This window comes from Ostrea edulis, chromosome 3 (genome assembly GCF_947568905.1).
Source record: "Ostrea edulis chromosome 3, xbOstEdul1.1, whole genome shotgun sequence".
NCBI lineage: Eukaryota > Metazoa > Mollusca > Bivalvia > Ostreida > Ostreidae > Ostrea > Ostrea edulis.
This window is the reverse complement of record NC_079166.1, coordinates 6,506,694-6,527,892: the sequence shown is the minus strand read 5'-3', so window position 1 is coordinate 6,527,892 and position 21,199 is coordinate 6,506,694. Positions and strand designations below refer to the sequence as shown.

Sequence of the window (21,199 nt, the reverse complement as noted above, 5' to 3'; positions counted from 1 at the left end):
AATATTACATAATTATAATTTTTTTTTTAAATAAAACAATCCGTTTCATATAAAAATCATTAAGATTATATATTTCATTACGATATCCTTGTTTGGGAAAAAGAGGATGTCAACAAAAACCATTACAACAAAACAAAAAAATAAATATTTAGAGAATTTTAAAAGACCATATGAGATTCATAATTAAAAAAAAACAACATTTGTAACATTATATTAGCATAAAAAAAGTTATGCAGCTAAAGGCCAGAACATATGAACATTAAATTAACAAAATGCAAATGGAATGGGTGAGTAATAAGCCTGAAAGTAACCCTACTCAAAGTTCTAACCTACACAAGATCAAGCTGTATTCACTGGACACACCCGTCTGGCGGGGGAGGAATAAGCCTGAAAGTAACCCTACTCTAAGTTCTAACCTACATAATATCAAGCTGTATTCACTGGACACACCCGTCTGGCGGGGGAGGAATAAGCCTGAAAGTAACCCTACTCTAAAAGTTCTAACCTACATAATATCAAGCTGTATTCACTGGACACACCCGTCTGGCGGGGGAGGAATAAGCCTGAAAGTAACCATTTCCAATGTAGATCTTTTAATATACTGACTGACATGTTGAAGGAAGATACTTTAAAAATGAGTTATGTTTTAGATTTTACTGCCAAACGAATTTGCATTGCGTAAATTTTTAAAGCCTCGCTATTCAAAAAAATTCCATTGTCCTGCCATATATGTTTTGTTGGTTTTATCAAACCCCTGCATTTCCAGTGAATACAGCTTGATATTATGTAGGTTAGAACTTAGAGTAGGGTTACTTTCAGGCTTATTCCTCCCCCGCCAGACGGGTGTGTCCAGTGAATACAGCTTGATATTATGTAGGTTAGGAAGAAATTCAACAGTTTCATTAAATGTTTGTAATTCTATGATAATGTTATTGTACAAATATAGTATTTATATTTTTTTATCTAGTGCATTTTTATGGCTTTGGTCCTTTGACTTTAATACTTTCTTTTTTACAAACAGAAAAATTGTATTATGTTAATGAAATACCATAGATTTTTTTGTGTAATTTACATTGTTGTCCACTACATTCTTTATGGTTTTGGTTATTACGCTTCACTAATTTTATTTCACACAGTAGAAAAACAAATTATCAACAACTGAAATTGGTTAATGTTAGTATCACAAAATTTATTTATTTTTGATATAATTTTTTTGTATGTTCTACTCTTCATGGTTTTGGTTCTTTGGCTATAAATTTTTCATTTCAAAAACAGAAATTATGGCTCTACAGAAAGGAGGCCTCCACGTGGCTAGAGCTGGAAACATATGGAAACTATGAATGATTCAAAAATTCATATTTTTCTTATGGCTAACGTCCTGATTTGTATAAATATGATGGTGGTTACAAAGTCGTAAATTGTTTGCTTATTAAAAAACCATTTTATTATAGAGCAATGTATTGAAATCACTGACTTATTTATGTATCATTATTTCTTTTTTTTCCCCTCATTAATATACATTTGACTATATTCCATATAGCACAAAGAAATTTATATTTCTCATCAAATCATACATATTTCATGTATACAAATAGCAAAATACCAAATGCCTGAGGTGTCATTGGAGGTTTATATAGGGTTTCAATAAACAGGGTCTTCTGTCAGTAGTTGTGTATACACAAAGGGGTGTTAAACAGGCTACAGTAACAGGATATGGGGGTCATGTGTTGGTAGCTGTGTATACACAATAGGGTGTCTTCAAAGAGTCAAGTTGTATCATTTACTTTCAATAATTAATGGCCTTTATTGGGATTAAAAATATGATAAATGAAATCAATCACTTCTCAGCATTAAATTTAACTATATAATTCATTGAAAACAACTGTGATATCACAAAGCTGGCTTGTTTCTTGTTGTCTGGTGTCTGAACAACAGCTTTAGTGAGCATTTTTGGGACTTTTAGTCCAGTGAGGTTTTGTCCCGTGACTCTTTATCCTATCTAATCAAAAGTTATCATTGTGACTTTTTGTCCTGTGACTTTTTGTCCTACGGATTTTGTGACTTTCTGTCCGTAATCTAAATAACATTATACAGATTTTTAGCGGAATTTTATACTTTGATGCATATATTTTTTCTTTGAGCAGTCACTTACAATTCGCATCTTACAGTTCAACCATCTCATGCTTAAAGAAAAAAAGGTTTTAATGACTGATCCATACACAAATAAAGGGATCAGCATTATGGCCTTCATGAGATGGCATGAAATTCTCATCGTTGGATAAAGCAGAATACATAGTGTTTAGCTAAAACTCATAATTCTTTTTATGCTGATATATATATAGATAGATAAATTCTCAGTTAATGTACACAAATCTTTATTCTGAAAAAAAAAAAAAAACAAAGAATTCCAAAACTGTCCTTCTATACTTATTCATATTGCTAAATGTTTGCAGAAAAGACAAGACAAATATAATTATATGCATGTAATTATAATGCGTTTCATTTTTTACACAATGTCAAACATAAGCACCCTCAATACCAAGTAAATTAACACAATGTACGCTTCGCTGAGATCATGAATTCATTTTTGAAAGGTGATATTGCATTAGTGTCTCTATCAATACGTATAATGTCTGATACGAAATTATGCTGCCAGAATATTGAAAACATCAATGGAAACCGTGTTAAGATATTGTTGTGAAACATTATAAACTCAGACATAAAGGAAATCATACACATTGTAGAAACCTTAAGTGTCTGCACTCATGGGGTTCCAAAACAGATAACGCACACATAACGTACATTTCACGTTTGCAAAACTCATTTTCCATACTTAATTTTGGTATATATGTGTGTGTGTATGTGTCGACTTTCCGCTCTGTTGAGTGACATTTTCTGCAAATATGAATAGAGATGAAATTGTCAATATGGGGCTCATCAAGAAAGTATAACAATTAGGAATATATAATAGTGTTTTGAGTTAACTCTTCCAATTTTTCAAAATTGTGATTGTCATCCAAATGTATTTCATAGCGCTAAATATCATGTATGATCAAGCCCTGGGTTAACCTCAATTCATATGAATAGATAATTCATATTTATATCATACTACATGTATCACAAATACGCGGACTAATCGAACTTCATCAAAAAATCTGTTGTTATGCGTACCTTTTATATATCACTGATAATGAAATATAAAATACCTGTTCTGGCTTGTAACGTACGTTTCATTTTTGTACATAACGGTATTCCTTACTACAGTAGTTGGCCATAAGTAAGTTCACAAAGAGAATTTTCTCTATATATTTAATGCAAATCTTATCTTTTTTTCAAAATCTTCTCTTACACCCCCCCCCCCCCCCCCAATTACACATACTTATATAAATAGTATATACTCTCAAATTAAGATTCGTGTTAAAATCGTGATATCTTTACAATATATTATCATATATTTATTCTTAAATTATTATATGCTACTGTGAATACTTCTGAGATCAGTGCTTTTTATTTCATCAAAATTGATGAAGAAATGCGGTCAGAAAAATTGTTTAAAAGTATATGGTTTTGTATTAAATATATAGTGGACATTTTCTTTGGGAACTTACTTATGACCTAGTACTGTATATTATGTTTACATATCAATGGATAAATATATGTTAATTTCCAGTTATGGCAATCATTTCTTTTAAAAATTCTCATTGAATTTCTAAATGGAATAGGTATGTACTAATAAAACAATTAAAAAAGAGAAAACAAATACTACGTTAAAGGAGCCTGCATGTGCATATTTTTTTATACTTGCATACTGTACTTACTAAACTATAATTATACTGATTTGATTGCAGTTTTATATGTATTCAAGCAACAATATCATTTTCAGCTGTTTCTGAAACAGTTGGGTTAACTTATCTAATATATCAGGTTAAATCCTGTCTACAATTAGTATTGCATGTATAAATGTAATTATAGATGTGTGCAGTGCAGAAGTGTTAACTTTGCCAGTATCAGTACCTCCGAATGATTGTTATTTATTTTCATTGTTATAATTAATTGCTTGTTTAACCTGTGGTGTCCCCCCCCCCCCCCCGGTTAATAAGCAATATACATAGCTTATAGTGTAAACAATTTGTAAGAAAGAAATTTTGTCTTGCAAAAAAATTATTTAATCACTTAAATTACATACTCATGCCTGCCTTTGAGATTAAAAAGTGTTTGAACTAATTAAATACTGGTGTTAAATTCATGATAATTAAAAAAAAAAATTAAAAATCCATTGAATTCATTTTTGGTGACAAAATGACAGGTGATGGGGCATCAACTTATATTAAAAAATAAAAAAAATATACATATATTTGAATTTATAAACTTAGAAAAACCCACCATCATTTAAACTACATCATCGTCTTTAATTTGATCGGGCGTGGTATACCTTATAATACGTCACAAGCAATGGCGCCGGCAAATGGCGCCGGATGTATTGGATTTTTCTATGAATTGGCTGTATAACGGTAACGGTACCAATTCAGTGTACCATTTTTTCCAGATAACCATTTCTCAACCCATCTAAGAGGATATCCTGTGTATATTATCGCAGTATTGGGTATAGTGTACTTTTTTCTGGGTATAGCACTTTTTTGGGGGGTATTGCAGATTCCAGGCACCGCCCCGGGGCTGTTTGGATGCCAACAGGTGACATTCAAGATGGCGCCGAGATATCTAAAATACGAAATGTCCGTGTCGCATTTCCGGAATTTCTATCGCATTTTCCCCTTGAAAAATCGCAAAATGCGATGGGCAGCGCGAGCCCTGTTGCCAGCAATGTGCTTGGCAAGCACGCTGCCATTTGCATATAGGATATATATGTATTTTCTCAAACAAGCAAGTGATCGAGATTAGGATTTCTAATAGTGAAACCAGAATTGTTTACTTTCGGAATATATATCGGCGGATAAATTTTTAAGGGTCGGCTCAAATATTTAAGGGTCGGTCGGGGAACCGGAAGCACACAATTTATTTATCTTTGCCTAATTTGTTTCTAATCAGTTCTGGAAAATTAAATTATTTTATCAAAATATTATTTTAATTATTCCTTCAGAGTTTAATTGTCAGAAAGTTTTTATAATGTTAAAATTTGTTTATAGGGTATTGAAAATGCAGATCTAAAAAAAACTACCCTGATTAGAATTTCAGCATATATTTCATAAACAGTCATTTATGCACTAACAAATTCATATATAACATTTTGCATAAGAAATTCTTTTAGAGTAACAATTTGTTGAGCAAGACATTGAAATATAATCCCTGTCTAGACAAAAATTGAAGTTGGTGTATTAGCCAATCTAATTGAAATTAGATCCTTTGATCCGCTCATCTACTATCGCTACACAAGGATCTAACAACTCTTCATAAGAGGTAATCTCAGATTGAACTTTGTTGAGAAAATAGCACCCAATCAAATTCTAATCTCTTGACCAATCAGAATATCGCATCTAAACTACTGTTCGAGAGTGTGAAAAAATGGCGGCGCCTACAATCGACAACATTGTCGAAGAAATATTACCGGATTTTGGCGTGAACGCTCTGAAACCGGAACAGAAGGAAATAATTAGCAATATTACAAAGAAGAAAGATTGCATTGCTGTCTTGCCAACTGGGTTTGGAAAGTCGTTGCCATTCCAGGTTTACGCTGCAGCTCAGAAACGAACTAGTCGTGAGGCTGGACATGTACTCGTATGTTCGCCATTGATAGGCCTGATGAAGGACCAGACCAAAAAGCTGTCTCATATCAGTTACTTAAGCGTTGGCTACACAGGTAATACTCATGATACGACTAAATATATACAATGTAAACAAAACCCACTGACGCTCCATCAGGGTTGGGCGGTTTACCGCCCCAGGTTTTAACCAGTGGTTTTAACCGTCCCGGTCAATACTCCCCAAGTGGTCAATACTGGTCAATAGTGATTTAAACTCCAATTTCCTATTTTTGTACATTTCTTGCAAAGATAAAGATAAATTAAGTCTTTTCATTATATGGATCAATTGTTGATTAATATTTTTCATTAGATAATCAAATGTAATTTCATAAGTTTAATATAGTTGATTTGCTGAAACTGACTAAAATATCTTAAGTACCTACCAGAGGGTCACAGTTCTATATCATAGCTTGACAATTGGAGACATACCTGTTAATACATGTACCTGGACAGATTAAGAATAAAAGGTAGCTGGACATTACCTGAGCACAGGAAGCAGAGTGGACAGGTGTTGATAAGCATATACAGGGACCAGAGATGCCCAGTGTGTTGTTATTGTTATGAAAACATCACCAACCCACCCCCTCAAATGTTTATTTAACACTTAAAATGAAGATTGTTGAAACAATACTTATTAAAATGTAGATAGTTGTTAAACTAAGGAATTTGAACAGAAACTTTTACATCTTCCCCAATTCAACAGAGTCATTTGTACATTATTTATCTAATATTATGACGTATAAGTTATTATAAATTGATAGTGCATGTTATGAATTACAGTATTTACCATAATGGTCACTTAAACATTTAAAATAAATAACACAAGACTATAATGACCAAATAATTTTCAATTGACCAATATTGACCGGTTTTAACCATATTGACCACCGGCCCGGTCAATACTCATATTGACCCCTTTTTGCCAACCCTGCCGGCTCCATTAAATTTAAAGCAGTTCAGTTAACTTAAGAATTATCATCATGAGAACTTATGCATTTCTTCTAATGGTACATATATTTCTAGTTAATGTATATGATATGATTCATTAGAGCCTTCTTGGGCATACAGCATACATGGTTGTTAACATTTCAATTTGCAATATGTTTATAAAAATTATAATTAAAACAAGAGGCCCATGGGCCACATCGCTCACCTGAGTCACCTTGGTCCATATCAAAAGATTTTCCATATCTATTTGCATGTAAAACCGTAGTCCCTATCATGGCTCCAAACCTACCCCTGGAGGCCATGGTTTTTGCAAACTTGAATCTACACTATGTCAGAAAGCTTTCATGTAAATTAATGTGAACTTCTTTGGCCCAATGGTTCTTGAGAAGAAGATTTTTAAAGATATTCCCTATATATTTGTATGTAAAACTTTGATCCCCTATTGTGGCCCCATCCTACCCTAGGGGCCATGATTTTAACAAACCTGAATCTGCACTATATCAGAAAGCTTTCATATAAATCTCAGCTTTTCTGGCTCAGTGGTTTTGGGAAGAAGATTTTTAAAGATTTTTCCTATATATTTGTATGTAAAACTTTGACCCCCTATTGTGGCCCCATCCGACCCCCGGGGGCCATGATCTTAACAATTTGGAATCTGCACTATATCAGGAAGCTTTCATATAAATCTCAACTTTTCTGGCTCAGTGGTTCTTGAGAAGAAGATTTTTAAAGATTTTTCCTATAAATTTGTATGTAAAACTTTGATGCCCCCCTTGAGGCCCCATCCAATCCCCGGGGTCCATGATTTTAACAAACTTGAATCTGCACTATATCAAAAAAAACAAACAAAAACCAAACAACTTTGACCCCCTATTGTTGCCCCATCCGATCCCCGGGGGCCATGATTTTAACAATTTACAATCTGTACTATATCAGGAAGCTTTCATATAAATCTCAGCTTTTCTGGCTCAGTGGTTCTTGGGAAGAAGATTTTTAAAGATTGTTCCTATACATTTGTATGTAAAACTTTGACCCCCTATTGTGGCCCCATCCGACCCCCGGGAGCCATGATTTTAACAAATTAGAATCTGCATTATATAAGGAGGCTTTCATATAAATCTCAGCTTTTCTGGCTCAATGGTTCTTGAGAAGAAGATTTTAAAAGATTTTTCCTATATATTTGTATGTAAAAGTTTGATCCCCTACTGTGGCCCCATCCGACCCCCGGGGTCCATGATTTTAACAATTTAGAATCTGCATTATATAAGGAAGCTTTCATATAAATCTCAGCTTTTCTGGCTCAGTGGTTCTTGAGAAGAAGATTTTCCCTATATATTTGTATGTAAAACTTTGATCCCCTATTGTGGCCCCATCCGACCCCCGGGGGCCATGATTTTAAAAAACTTGAATCTGCATTATACAAGGAAGCTTTCATATAAATCTCAGCTTTTCTGGCTCAGTGGTTCTTGAGAAGAAGACTTTTAAAGATTTTCCCTATATATTTGTATGTAAAACTTTGATCCCCTATTGTGGCCCCATCCGACCCCCGGGGGCCATGATTTTAACAAACCTGAATCTGCATTATACAAGGAAGCTTTCATATAAATCTCAGCTTTTCTGGCTCAGTGGTTCTTGAGAAGAAGACTTTTAAAGATTTTCCCTATATATTTGTATGTAAAACTTTGATCCCCTATTGTGGCCCCATCCGACCCCCGGGGGCCACGATTTTAACAATTTAAAATCTGCACTACCTAATAAAGCTAATCTATAATTATCATCTTTTCTGGCCCAGTGGTTCTTGAGAAGAAGATTTTTTAATGACCCTACCCTATTTTTACCCTTTCTTGATTATCTCCCCTTGGAAGGTGGCCTGGCCCTTTATTTTAACAATTTAGAATTCCCTTTACCTAAGGATGTTTTGTGCCAACTTTGGTTGAAATTGGCCCAGTGGTTGTTGAGAAGAAGTTGAAAATGTGAAAAGTTTACAGACGGACGGACGGACGCCGGAATACAGGTGATCAGAAAAGCTCACTTGAGCTCAGGTGAGCAAAAAAGGCATAAAAAGCAGAGTATGTAAAACTTATACGGTACCAATTTTGATGCACCAGATACGCATTTCGACAAATAATGTATCTTCAGTGATGCTCAACCGAAATGTTTCAAATCCGAAATAACTATGAAGTTTTAGAGCTAAATATAGCCAAAAACAGCGTGCCAAAAAAGTGGAGCCAAATTCGTCCAAGGATAAGAGCTCTGCATGAGGGAGATGATCCTTAATTTTGAAATGAATTTCTAAATTTTATAACAGCAATTAAATATACATCCGTATTTTCAAGCTAGTAACGAAGTACTTAGCTACTGGGCTGTAGAGACCCTCGGAGACTAACAGTCCACCAGCAGAGGCCTCGACCCAGGGGTCATAATGTAAAACTTATACGGTACCAATTTTGATGCACCAGATGCACATTTTGACAAATAATGTATGCATTATTAGCTCAAACATAACACGATACATTTTGAACATGATAATACTCAATGTATTACATGTAAGTACTCATAAAGAAAGGGGGGGGGGGGGCATTTGTGTTTCACAAACACATCAATATCAAGTGTTCAATATATACTTGAGATTCAATTCTTCTTTTTTTAAACTCAAATTTTTGAAACAGATATATAGAGAGAAAAAATATAAATGAAAAATTCTTCACATTAAAAAATGACAATTTTCCTCAAATAAGTATAGGGTAAGGCTAGTTCAAATTGGAGTGGAAACACTGCGGATGTATTTAAGGCATCCATTTTACCTTAAGAGAATAATTAAATAGTTTTTTAAAATTATGAATATCAGTTGAAAGTGCTTCTGTGGATGAGAAAATCAAACGTGGAGACATTGATTTGATGTATGCTTCAGCAGAGGCACTGGTTGGGGACCCGGAATGGAGGACAGCTTTCCAAAAACTGAATGTTACCCTTATAGTGGTGGATGAATTTCATACAATATATATATGGTAGGTAGACTACAATTTTGATTTCTTTAACGAAAATGTTTCTGCTGGAACTGGAACCCCCCCCTCCCCAAACTCATCGAGTATTTGGAATAAATCACTTACTTGCAATCTAATTAAAATTGAATAGCATTTTATCAATTAGCATGAATGCATAATCTATTTGACTTGTTAATGATGTTATAAGCTTCTTTTTAATATATATGGCCTCTAAAGTTTTATATTCATGAGGGAAGATTATTTTACCCATACCCTAAAAACATCTAAAATATACTATTTCTTTCTAGGGGTTTACAGTTTGACAACAGGAAGGAAGCATTTAGAGGCTGGTTTGCACAATCAGGAGAATTGCGTTCTTTTTATCCCAATGCACCACTTTTGGCTCTTAGTGCAACCTGCTCTTTGAAAATCAGAAAGAAAGCCATGAAAGTTTTGAATTTGAATGACCCTGCAGAAATTACCCTTTCTCCAAATAAATCGAACATAAAGCTTATTGTGAAAAAGGTATCAAATTCGGTTGAAATGCCATTAAATATTATGGCTTATTGATTTATTGACATTCAAGGATTTCATTCGCTTGTGCTCTACGGACCTCCACAAACAGCAGTAGACCTTATCCAAGGAATAGGCTGGTTAGGAAGGGACGGTAGTCCATCCTGTGCAATACTGCTACATAATTCGTTCAACGTACGGAACACTGATTTAGACGTAAAAAGTGTCATTCGTGATGCCAGTTGCAGAAGACTTTCCCTCATAAAGTCATTCTTGAAAGACTCTGAACTAAATAATATTCATGAAGAAATGGAAAAGCTTACTTGTTGTGACATATGTGAAGAGAAATGCAAGTGTGGTGACTGCCTACTTTTACCTATAGAAAAACTTTTGCAAATGGAATCAGAAAATGAGGATGATGAGTTAGAGCCTAATTCTGAATCTGATGCAACAGATCTGGAAAGTTCAAATGATTCGGAAGACTTGTGACTTTTCACGTACTCGTAGAAGTAGTACATATATTATCATAATACCTTGTACATTCATATATGCAACAATTATGTGTATATATACTTGTAGAGATCTACAGTAAATTTCAACAGGACTTGATTTACTTGTAATTTTTAAAATAGACAATAAGTGGGTGAAAGAATAGTACTTATAATTACTTGATAGATCAATACTTCTTTGTTGGGAATGCAGATACATTTACACTGTGAAAACAATGATCTATTTGTAATTTTTAAAATAGACAATAAGTGGGTGAAAGAATAGTACTTATAATTACTTGATAGATCAATACTTCTTTGTTGGGAATGCAGATACATTTACACTGTGAAAACAATGATCTATTAGTCATATCAACTAAATTGATAAAACATACAATCATGGTATTGCTGTCATGTCAGTAACAATTTAAGTGAAATTGCATAGCATAGATTATGCAATGCATGTGTATATAGTCATAGAAAATTGTATGATCCGAATTTCAAAAAAAAATTGTCCATCTTGTAAAAACAGTTTAAAATCAGCAGACATGTACGTATTATGATGCTATACCACATGACATACATTATTTTACCCGTTTTAACCAGAATTATTTGGTTTACAAACAACTGTCACTCTGATTCCATTTCTAATGGCAAATGTATTTAAGACTGCCAAACATTAAACGGCAAGCAATGAAATATACAGTATTCAGGATTTTTGTTTAAACTTTAAAAACTAATTAATCTACTTTAGATAATTTTGTACAAAAGTTATCTAAATGAGCATTGGTCCATACAGCTTTAAACATGAGGGTCACGGAGTCTACAACATGGTGATGTTGGGATATGTCTCTGAATCATAGTTGACAGTTGACTCCCACTTTTGTTGAAAGGGTGTCGCTCGGCAGTTAACTTTTTACAATTGATTTCTTCTTCACTTTCTACAGCATTTCTATCGAGCAAGTCTTTTAAAACAATCTTAACATCAGCCTCATACGATGGCAAATGGTTGAAGCCCTTCCTCACACTTGTATTGCTAATTTTCTCTACATGTTTGGTCATTTCTACAAGAAGAGGGTATTCCTTGGAATGTTTAAGGATACTATCCTTTGTCTGGTGACCCCTGCATGCAATTTTACTGTCTCTGTTTAGCATCTCCAGGTACTCATCCAATGCAATATTATTGTTTGCACCACCTTGCACATTCACAAAACGATTAGCAATCAGGCGGTCGGTTTGCTGTGATGTGAGTAGCCCTGAAACAAGTGTAGTCAGGTGAATAGAACCAATGGTATACTTGGTTTTCCCAGTTTTGTGGTGAATTGGGAGTTCATATTTTGCCGATCTCACACAACGTTCTCCGTCACCCATGTCTACGGCATCATCTAGGTTTCTGTGTACCAAAGTCAGTTTAAAAAGCATAGTAATGTAGTCCTTCAATTTTCGTTTTTCTTTCTACTGATTTGTCTTGGGCACCTTAACATTGAGGTTGTGTACTTTCACTTCATGTGCTTTTAGAGATCCTAAACATGCATAACTCCTGTCACAGAAATGGCAATGAAATCTTTCATCCTGACGACATGATACCCAATAGTTCTCATCATGATTGGGATTTTCTAGCATTTCCCTCAAGGAAGAGAATATGTCATCTTCATTATCAAAGAATTCATTCTTTAAGATTGTACGACAAGTTTCATTCAACCAGTTCATCTTGTCTTCATTACTCATTTCTATGAAGTTGTCGGGGAATGGAATCTCTGTGTCCGAGTCAGGAAGATGAAAATGTCGTAAAAAATGAACAATGCACAAAGCATCTAAGACATTGTAATAAAGTTGCTTGTAAAGTCTATATGAGTTCTTTACATGTCCTTTCACACTTCTCGCATTTAGAAGGTTTCTGTAATAATACATTGTGCAGGAGTCGCGTCCACTTCCTGTGTCATAGGTTAATTTGTGGATAGCCTGTAATACCAATTAAACTGTCCCAATTTCTTTTTCATATTTAAGATATTTCATAATACAGTATACCCTATATCCTTTACAGGTTTCCTTTAACATGTATGTTAAATGTAATATTTCTATTAAATACTTGATAATGAAATTGTTTTTTTAACATTCATAAATGCAATCAACAAAAACCCTTTAGGCCACAAAGAAGCTTACAACTACTTTCAATAACAATCCCAATACCTCTAAAAAGTTCATGAGACGGTGGAAATCCTCAATTTTAGATATGAAGCCTTCTAATCTCTCTGTAGGCAAGTCTTCATTTCTCATAGCACACTGGGCACTAATAACTCGTTCATCTGTCAGCCTGTCACCTTTACGAAATGGAAATGAGTAAGAATAACAAAAGCATGATAGAAAAGAAGGCAGTAAAATCCACACGAGTCATTCTTTTAGGTGTTCACAAAATGTTTTCAAATCAAGATCCAGAGCAAAAGGGTTCGAACATCCTACATGATCTTTAGCTCTATCCACTTAGGCTGATGACAATCATTAAATAAATGAAAGAGAGCAAAAGTGAGCAAGCTCAAATACCCCACGCTCCAACATTGCTTGACAATGCCTCACATAATGAATGATAATGCTATGCATTACTCCAAGAATAAGACAAACAGGCTCGAAATTCCAAGTTCAAAAGGGGCATAACTCCCAGAAAAAATATTGAATCAGAATTTCCTTTGAATATGCATATCTACACAGTGTGTATGTATTAACTACAAAGTTTCACAAAATTCTGTTGAGTGATCTCAGAGGAGTTGCGCTGAAAAGAAAGGGACTGACGGAGTGAAGGACGGGTCAAAAACATACCCTCTGAAACTTCATTGCATGGGGTATAATGAAGCTCAACAAAATTCTTTACTAATATTACCCACGTATGTGATATCTAATTGTATTTTTATAATTCATAAAAAATGTAATTTACAAAAATAATAGTGAAATTTATATTCGAGATGGATTTTAAGTAGAACAAAATCTTCGTACCGCTTCATTATTTTCTATCTCCATTTTTTAAGGAATGGAGAGGTGCTATACCCATACATAATTATTGGGTATACATATACTGGTATATACCTCCAAAAACACTGGTTCTATTATATCTCCATCTTTCATTGGAACAAACGAATTGGACAAGTTTTTCATGAGTTGAATGATTTCTTGGGTTTTGTTCTCGTTGCAATCAAACAGGCCGAGAGGGTACTGAAATTAAAAATGACAATCAATATCTAGCATTTTATTAGGGTAGAGACTTGCTGTGTATGTATTAGAAAGCTATGAAGGGAGGTGTAGAAAATGTTACATAATAGATAATTGGAGTGGAGAGAGTAGTGATTTTCTCCTCCCCACAGTTACTACCAAGCACCATGAATATAACGTCTGAAAGTCAAACCCAACCTCACCCTTTGATGGATCTGTTACTGATATCAATTTCCATCTACCAAATTAATGGCTTTCACGATGGTATATTTTCAGCTTTAATAGTATTTTCTCCACTAGTTTTCATGACATCATATGGAATCAGAGAATGGTCAATACCTGAGTTGTTTTCAGTCCTGCGAACTGGCTGTATTTATGCTTAGGTGAATTGGGTATATGTGCTGAAAATGTTCTCTCAGTTTTGGATGATTCTTGATGACACTCCTAGGCACCTGATCCCACCTCTGGTGTGTCCAGGGGTCCGTGTTTGCCCAACTATCTATTTTGTATTGCTTGTAGGAGTTATGAGATTGATCACTGTTCGTTATCTTCACCTTGCATGATGCATACTGAAATGTAAGCTCTTTGAGGAGAATGTCTTGTTCATCAATAGAGGGGATGAAAGAGAGCAGAGATAAGTCAGTGTGTTCCTACAAGCCTACATCAGGAGACTGAGATGACTGAGATGTGGGAATAAATCTATCCACTATGGCATACACATTGAAAAGGTGCAAAGAAAGGGTTCCTCTTTCTGTTGTCCTGTAACAAAATTAAGACCAAGTTATATTGTCACATTTTACAATTGAAAGTACATTATTAACTATTATTATTCTATTTTATGCTGACTATAGACCTTAGGTTAATCTGTTACATGTACTAATCTGTTACATATACCTATAAGATGGCAGAATGTTTTTATCCCAGTTATCGCCCACAAGTTGATATTTTCTGTTTCCTCCATTTGCCCATGCTTCCTTGATTTGAAGAAGATCTTCACTTAGATTTGACTCCCAACTAGCAAGCTTCCTGTGTAGGGTTTGTGGGTGCACTGCAAGGCCTAATGTTGAAAGGCACTGTATATCCTTTAAAGGGATTAGCAACTATTATTAAGTACCATTGTTACCACATATAGATCTATAAGTAATAAAGTTTAATTATTTTTATACTGAATCCTCTGCTAAATAATATTAATATAATAGGCATTAACATAAAAATAAACAATAGGAGGCTACATGAACTATGATTTTCGAAATTAAAAGAATATCACTTTGTGCCATGTTTGGTTAAGATTGGCCTTGGGGTTCTCAAAGAGATGAAAATAGGAATGTTTACAGACAGGTAATGGTCAGAAAAGCTTACTTAATTTTAACTCGAGCAAGCTGAAACGTGCTTCAATGATACAAATATTAAAAATACCTTTTGGGTACAGCCTCCATGTGTTAACACCATTCCAATTAAGTACTGTACAACTGACAACTCCTGGCATCTGCTATGGAGTCCTATGGCTGCTGTTATCATGATATGCATGAAAGGTTTACTTGGAATGGCAGGTGGTATGTCACAGACAATTGCAGACACAGTTGATAACAAGAGAGGACAGGAGCTCTTAAGTTCATCATAGAAATTTTCCCAAGAAAACTTTAGAAAGTCATTATGTTCTTTCTTTTGCAAAATGCTTTGAGATCCTCTTTTGCACACTTTCCTGCATTCTTCCTTCAACAGCTTGTTGGCAGTACTTATCAACACTGGTCCATTGCGCTTTGCTATATTTTCAACAATTATCTTGTCAGTATTAGGACTGTGATCCACCAGTGCTTTGCAAATACTTTTGTATTCTTGTTGTACAACTGTCACATATTTCTTTCCACTGGGATAAAAAAATGTTCACCTATAACAAGATACAGACACATTAAAATCATTTTCATTTTATAATGGTACAAGAGATTTGAAAGTTTTTATATCTGGAATAATTTGTTGGTAGAACTGTCCACATAGGATTAAAACCATATGGATAATCAAAAGATTTGAACCTTAAGAAGAGTGCATCAAAGTTTGGGAACTATCATTGAAAAAGTACATCATTTCTATCTCAAATTATTAAACTTTAAAATACTAATTGTATAGAATAACAGTCAAAATCTAACTTTAATCAGGGATGTTAAAGAGAACAAAAATAAATATCAAACAACACAAACTTGACAATAATGCACTTTGGGTATAAACAAGGTAATCAATTCTTGAAGATGTCAGAAACATGAGTAAAATATGATGCATTACTCAAATTAAACTACAAAAGAGTACAAGAGGCCTGTAGACCTTCACTAGACACATATCTACATGATGTAACATCAACATATCATTAAGGTTACTTTGTAACATGTTCCTAGCAATTAGTATGTGGATTTTGTAAAGTTTGGACCACTATCCTTACGTCAGGAAGCCTTCAAGTCAAATTTAACTTTCTGGCTCAGTAATTCTTAAGAAAACGATTTTTAAATGATCCTATCCTATGTTTTCTTGATTTACCCCCCCCCCCCCCCATGGAAGGGACATGGCTCTTCAACTGAACTCATCATCTTTAAGAGGAATGATTTGTACCAAGTCTAATTGAATTTGGCCTCTGAAGACGAATATGAAAATATGAAAAGTTTACAAATGGATGAGCAACAGACAAACGTGATCAGAAAAGCTCAGTGTAAAGCTTATGAATGACAACAGACAAAAACAAATAGCAAAAATAGGTCATCTTCTTGGTGACTAAGGTGAGCTAATAACAAATTGTAATATAAATTAGTTCCATTATTAATAGATCACTGTTTTTATTTATAGAACTAAGAACGAACTAATTATAGATTACATCAAAATCATTGAACATTACAACCATCAGAAAATTATAAACCTCAATAGTGCCATCTAAGGGGGGTTTCGCTGGAATGAAATATAGACATCTTATGAATTACTTAAGTGTAAACCGTTGTTGATTAGTAGATATGCAATTATATTAATGCTATGTAGGGATGTCTTGAGTTGTACATTTGATTTCTACATGTACAATGTATCTGTTATATATAATTTGTTATCATCAACATGCAATTCATACCTAAATCCTCCTTGGAATGAATATGCATACTTGGTGGAATATGTTCAGGAATCTATAATAAAATACAAAATACCTGTACAACAACAGTGTGCAACTTGCAGAAATACCACAACGATTTATTAAATATATCAAGTATGTACCCCCATCACAGTGGAGGGTATCTGTAATTGTGGGCCTCCAGTTTTGCACTTTGAATATAATGAAAAGGTGCCATCACTATATGCAATGTTTTGTAATTACACTAAATGATAAAACCAACTATGAATTAAAGTAATGATAAAATCTTATTACAAAAAATGAATTAGCTATGTACATGTGTGTGGCAGTTACAACTGCTTTTCATAAAGTATGTAACAGGTAAAGATCAACTAGTAAATTCCTGCATGCCAAGTAAATTTCAATGATGCAAATATGGAAAAATTAACAAAACAAGATATGTTAGTAAAACACTTATGCCCCCATATAGCAGTGATACTGGTACACACAGAAAGGCTTTGTCACATGTGAAATATCAAAGCTCTATCATTTACCATTCAGGGCTCACACTGGACCAAAATTTTGTGTCGCAACCTGGCGCGCGTGCATCGACTCATACACGTTTACTGTAGATCTATATTTCATGTATATTATTCAAGAGGCATATACAACATATCATATCTCTGATTATTCTTACACAATGTATACAACATAGCTTTGTTTAGCTTTTATCACAAATCACTATAATTATCAGGATATTGTGAAAATCTATTGTATTTCAGCAGATTGCTTTTTAGTCAGTCTGATGACATATACTTTGCAGCACAATCATGGTTTTATTTCTAAATATTGTTTTTGGCTAAGTTGACTCAATTCTATTTCATACCAGAAAAAATTAGGAGTATTTCATAGCATATAAACTGGCTATATTAAAAAAAAGACAAGAAATGAGTTTCTAAATGTTTATTAATCATTTTAGTAGTGTAAATGACATATATTACTCATTAAATTTGCAGTCTAGAAAAAGTCACTGATGACAAAGTTACTGAAAATTAATTGCTGTAATACATAACACATGATCATAGTTTCACATCGCATTTTCACTGAAGAATCCTGTTTTCATCTTGAAATCCAGAATGACAAGGTGGTCCTTTGGTGAATCTCATCATGGTGAGGAGAAGGAACTTCATGAAGTCTGAAACAAATTTGAAATGACTTAAGATGACGTGAAGTAAAAAGATGACAGCATAGCAATTTCAGAAGAACCTACAGTTTTGCGTTTCCTCATGGCCATTTTCTAAATAGATCAAACCAAAGACCTAAAGAATAATGCAATTTCCCAACATTCCTCTATTTATACACTAGACTACCGTTAAATGGATTAGAAAATATAGCTGAACTTTCTAGTTTAACTTTCTAGATGAAATCGCTTTTGTACTGTGATGAACCGACAAATTAAAATTTTATATATTTTAATTAACACAGAAGTATCTTCCGTTGACTAGCGTGTGTGCACAATCACACGCTTTTTATTCCATCCAGTACAAAACAGGTAGCTCCCCAGTAATGACTCGGGGCATCTTCCCAGTGTATTACGATATGTACTGTAGGCAACTCGCACGTGCAAAGTTCATTTCATTCACACCTACGTGCACATAGAGAATCAACCGTTTGTTTTGTGTAAACTGCTAAATAAACAAGACGCCCCTAAGTCTTATTGTTCCCATGCGACAATGTATACACATTCTGCACAGGTAAAACAGCCCTGAGGCTGTTTGGATGTCTACAGCTGAAATTCAAAATGGCTCGCGAATACTAAAATACGAAATGTCCGAGTCGCATTTCCGGAATTTCTGTCGCATTTATTTCTGAAAAATCGCAAAATGCGACAAATGCGATGGGCAGCGCGAGCCCTGCCATTCCAAAGTTATGACCAAGATTAAAGTTTTTGCAGACAAACAGATAGACCTAAAACTATTTGTCCCCAAATTTCTGATAATGGGAATATAAAAATAAAGCAATTTTAGTACAAACAATTCATGGCATGTTATTGAAAGGGTTAGTCACTTAATAAACAGGTAATTAGGCATTTTGAAAAATAAAATAAAAAATGACAAAACTTTTAAAACATCACAATGAAAATTCTATCAACCTCAACACTGCCTTGTAAAGGTGATGTTACTGTACTGAATTGTAAAGATCTTTTTGACCTAGGTTTAGGCTTTTGTTTATCCACACACACTCCTAATTCAAATGTGATGTTAAAGAAAAGTGTAATGAAGTGTACAAACATCTCATACATATGCTTATTTAGTTTTATAAATTATATTATCATACATGTATATATATTTGTAAGTATATTTGCTTTATACATACCAAACTCCTTTGCATGAATCTGCAAACTCTGTGGAAGCTATAAATAATTAAAAAAAATATTATTTCATTATTTGATTATAAATCACTATAACAAAGTCTATAATTCTCTTGTATTGTTATTTAAGACTTAATTAAGCAATACACAGTTTTTGAATTTCTAAACAGGATGCAAGCTAAGTACATGCACTTACAGTCACTATACCTTCCTCTAAAACTCCTTTGTTTTGCATGGAAAGAGAATCTTTTAGCAATTCTGTAAAGTATTAATTGATCATCAAAGAATGCATACACAATCAGCAATCCAATTTCTTGAGAATCTCATACTAAAACCCCTTTTTTCTGACTTGTCAATTTGACTATTGTGATACTGAAATAAATTCAGATAATAAGTACACTGGGAACAAGATTACACTGGGAACCAGATGTTTTGACCCAAACACACTTCAGCTAAAGTGTCTCAAATTTGGAGATGAAATTTCTGGGCCTAGTAATTTAAAAATTTTCATCTCAACATCACAATAAATTGAACTTTATCTCGACCTCCTAATGCACCTGCTTCACCAGTGATGAACAGTGCTATTAAATTGTGCACATGTGAAATACATACCAGTAGGCTGTGGAATAATAGGAATTGTCATTTCAGAAGTGCGCTCAGGGTCTTTGCAAACATGTTTGAATTCAGGAAGACACACCTAAGAATGTTCAATAACAGATATATTAAAATATATACAGTGTATATCAAAGTTGATAAAGCTTCATATCATTGCTTAAAGTAAGGCCTAGGGCAAAAACAAAATGTTTATTCTGTTTTCATGCTAAAACAAGCCTAAACTTTATGTGTCTGGTATTGCGAAACAATTCAACAACTTCATATATTATAGCCTAATACTAGTTTCACAAAGATTCACAAACCTGCGGTGATCTTAAAACTCTTTTCTTTCTAGTTGATGAACTCGGAGTTTTGGCTTTGAACCTGCGCCTACTTTCCCTGAAAACGGATATGATGTTATCGATTTCTTTCTTATATTTAATGATTTTCTCGACTTTCGCGAAACACTTAACACAAACTCCCTCCGAGTGTGGCGGCATCTCGATGATCTTCTGTATGGTATCCCTTTTCTCATCGGTCAGCCTAAGTTTCAGCTTCGAAAGCTTCTTCCATGTCACAGTACCGTTTCGATCAACTTCTTTTATTAGAAATGAAAACCCGCACAGACAACAAATATTACATAAACTATATATCCTGCGTGGTGTGGACGGTGAGGCTGGTATGGCCGCAGCCATTTTACTTTTTTATATATACGTTCGGAAGTCGTCGTTCCGAGAATATACAATCGCACCGAAGATTCTCAAGCCGATCGCTGATTGGTCAATGCAAAAGTTCAATCTGAGATGACCTCTTATGGAGAGTTGTTAGATCCTTGTGTAGCGATAGTAGATGAGCGGATCAAAGGATCTAATTTTAATTAGATTGGTGTATTAGCAGTCTGGTGGTAAACCTAATAGTATATTATGTTCTATTGTTAAGAATTTACAGTATTAAAAGAAATTGAGTTCCAATGCTTGCTTTTTAGCTACATCCATTTGGTAACCACAGCGAGAGGGATGAGTTGTACTATCATCATATCAAGAACCATACTAGGAAGTGCAGATTTCTTAATCATGGCCACATGGAAGTTGATTGTTAAAACTAGTTTCTGGATAATAACTCAAGTACTTTGCATTCTATTCAAACCAAATTTGGACATATGGATACATACAAAGAAGGGAAGATGCCTATCAATTTTGGGGTCAAAAGGTCAAAGATCAAGGTCACAGTGCATGGAAATTAGACAAGAGGCCCAGGGGCCTTAT

The 21,199-nt window shown here is 34.2% G+C and overlaps 2 protein-coding genes and 1 pseudogene across 4 annotated transcripts; 1 reads left to right on the top strand and 2 right to left on the bottom strand.

The window, feature by feature from the left end:
- Window positions 1–5,494: 5,494 nt before the first annotated feature.
- On the top strand, window positions 5,495–10,813 carry LOC125674537 (ATP-dependent DNA helicase RecQ-like). The gene is made up of 3 exons (XM_048911695.2): window positions 5,495–5,815; window positions 9,556–9,715; window positions 10,000–10,813. Exons 1-3 carry the CDS (start codon window positions 5,521–5,523, stop codon window positions 10,259–10,261), a joined length of 717 nt encoding a protein of 238 aa, XP_048767652.2. The 5' UTR covers window positions 5,495–5,520; the 3' UTR covers window positions 10,262–10,813.
- A 518-nt stretch (window positions 10,814–11,331) lies between these two features.
- LOC125676760 (uncharacterized) lies at window positions 11,332–15,768 on the bottom strand (annotated as a pseudogene).
- A 677-nt stretch (window positions 15,769–16,445) lies between these two features.
- Window positions 16,446–20,659, bottom strand: LOC125675769 (uncharacterized). Of its 3 annotated transcripts, none has more exons than XM_048913563.2 (5): window positions 20,258–20,659; window positions 19,953–20,037; window positions 19,537–19,598; window positions 19,346–19,382; window positions 16,446–17,045 (listed from the first exon to the last, which is right to left on the bottom strand). In XM_048913563.2, the coding sequence occupies exons 1-5, from the start codon at window positions 20,627–20,629 to the stop codon at window positions 17,038–17,040; spliced, it is 564 nt and encodes a 187-aa protein (XP_048769520.2). In that variant the 5' UTR covers window positions 20,630–20,659; the 3' UTR covers window positions 16,446–17,037. The 3 variants fall into 3 exon arrangements, with proteins under 3 accessions (XP_048769520.2, XP_048769517.2, XP_048769518.2); XM_048913560.2 differs by lacking the exon at window positions 16,446–17,045 and adding an exon at window positions 18,892–19,213; XM_048913561.2 differs by lacking the exon at window positions 16,446–17,045 and adding an exon at window positions 18,892–19,213 and having other exon boundaries at window positions 19,346–19,373.
- Between the last annotated feature and the right edge of the window lie 540 nt (window positions 20,660–21,199).

What these genes read in the sequence shown, in the direction of transcription:
- LOC125674537 (XM_048911695.2), top strand. Translation starts at nt 5,521, where the DNA reads ATGGCGGCGCCTACAATCGACAACATTGTCGAAGAAATATTACCGGAT. An exon ending in CTTAAGCGTTGGCTACACAG is followed by an intron (nt 5,816 to 9,555) that starts GTAATACTCATG and finishes TATGAATATCAG; the next exon opens with TTGAAAGTGCTTCTGTGGAT. An exon ending in TTTCATACAATATATATATG is followed by an intron (nt 9,716 to 9,999) that starts GTAGGTAGACTA and finishes ATTTCTTTCTAG; the next exon opens with GGGTTTACAGTTTGACAACA.
- LOC125675769 (XM_048913560.2), bottom strand. Translation starts at nt 20,629, where the DNA reads ATGGCTGCGGCCATACCAGCCTCACCGTCCACACCACGCAGGATATAT. An exon ending in GAGTTTTAAGATCACCGCAG is followed by an intron (nt 20,038 to 20,257) that starts GTTTGTGAATCT and finishes GAACATTCTTAG; the next exon opens with GTGTGTCTTCCTGAATTCAA. An exon ending in GATTCATGCAAAGGAGTTTG is followed by an intron (nt 19,214 to 19,345) that starts GTATGTATAAAG and finishes CATTTGAATTAG; the next exon opens with GAGTGTGTGTGGATAAACAA.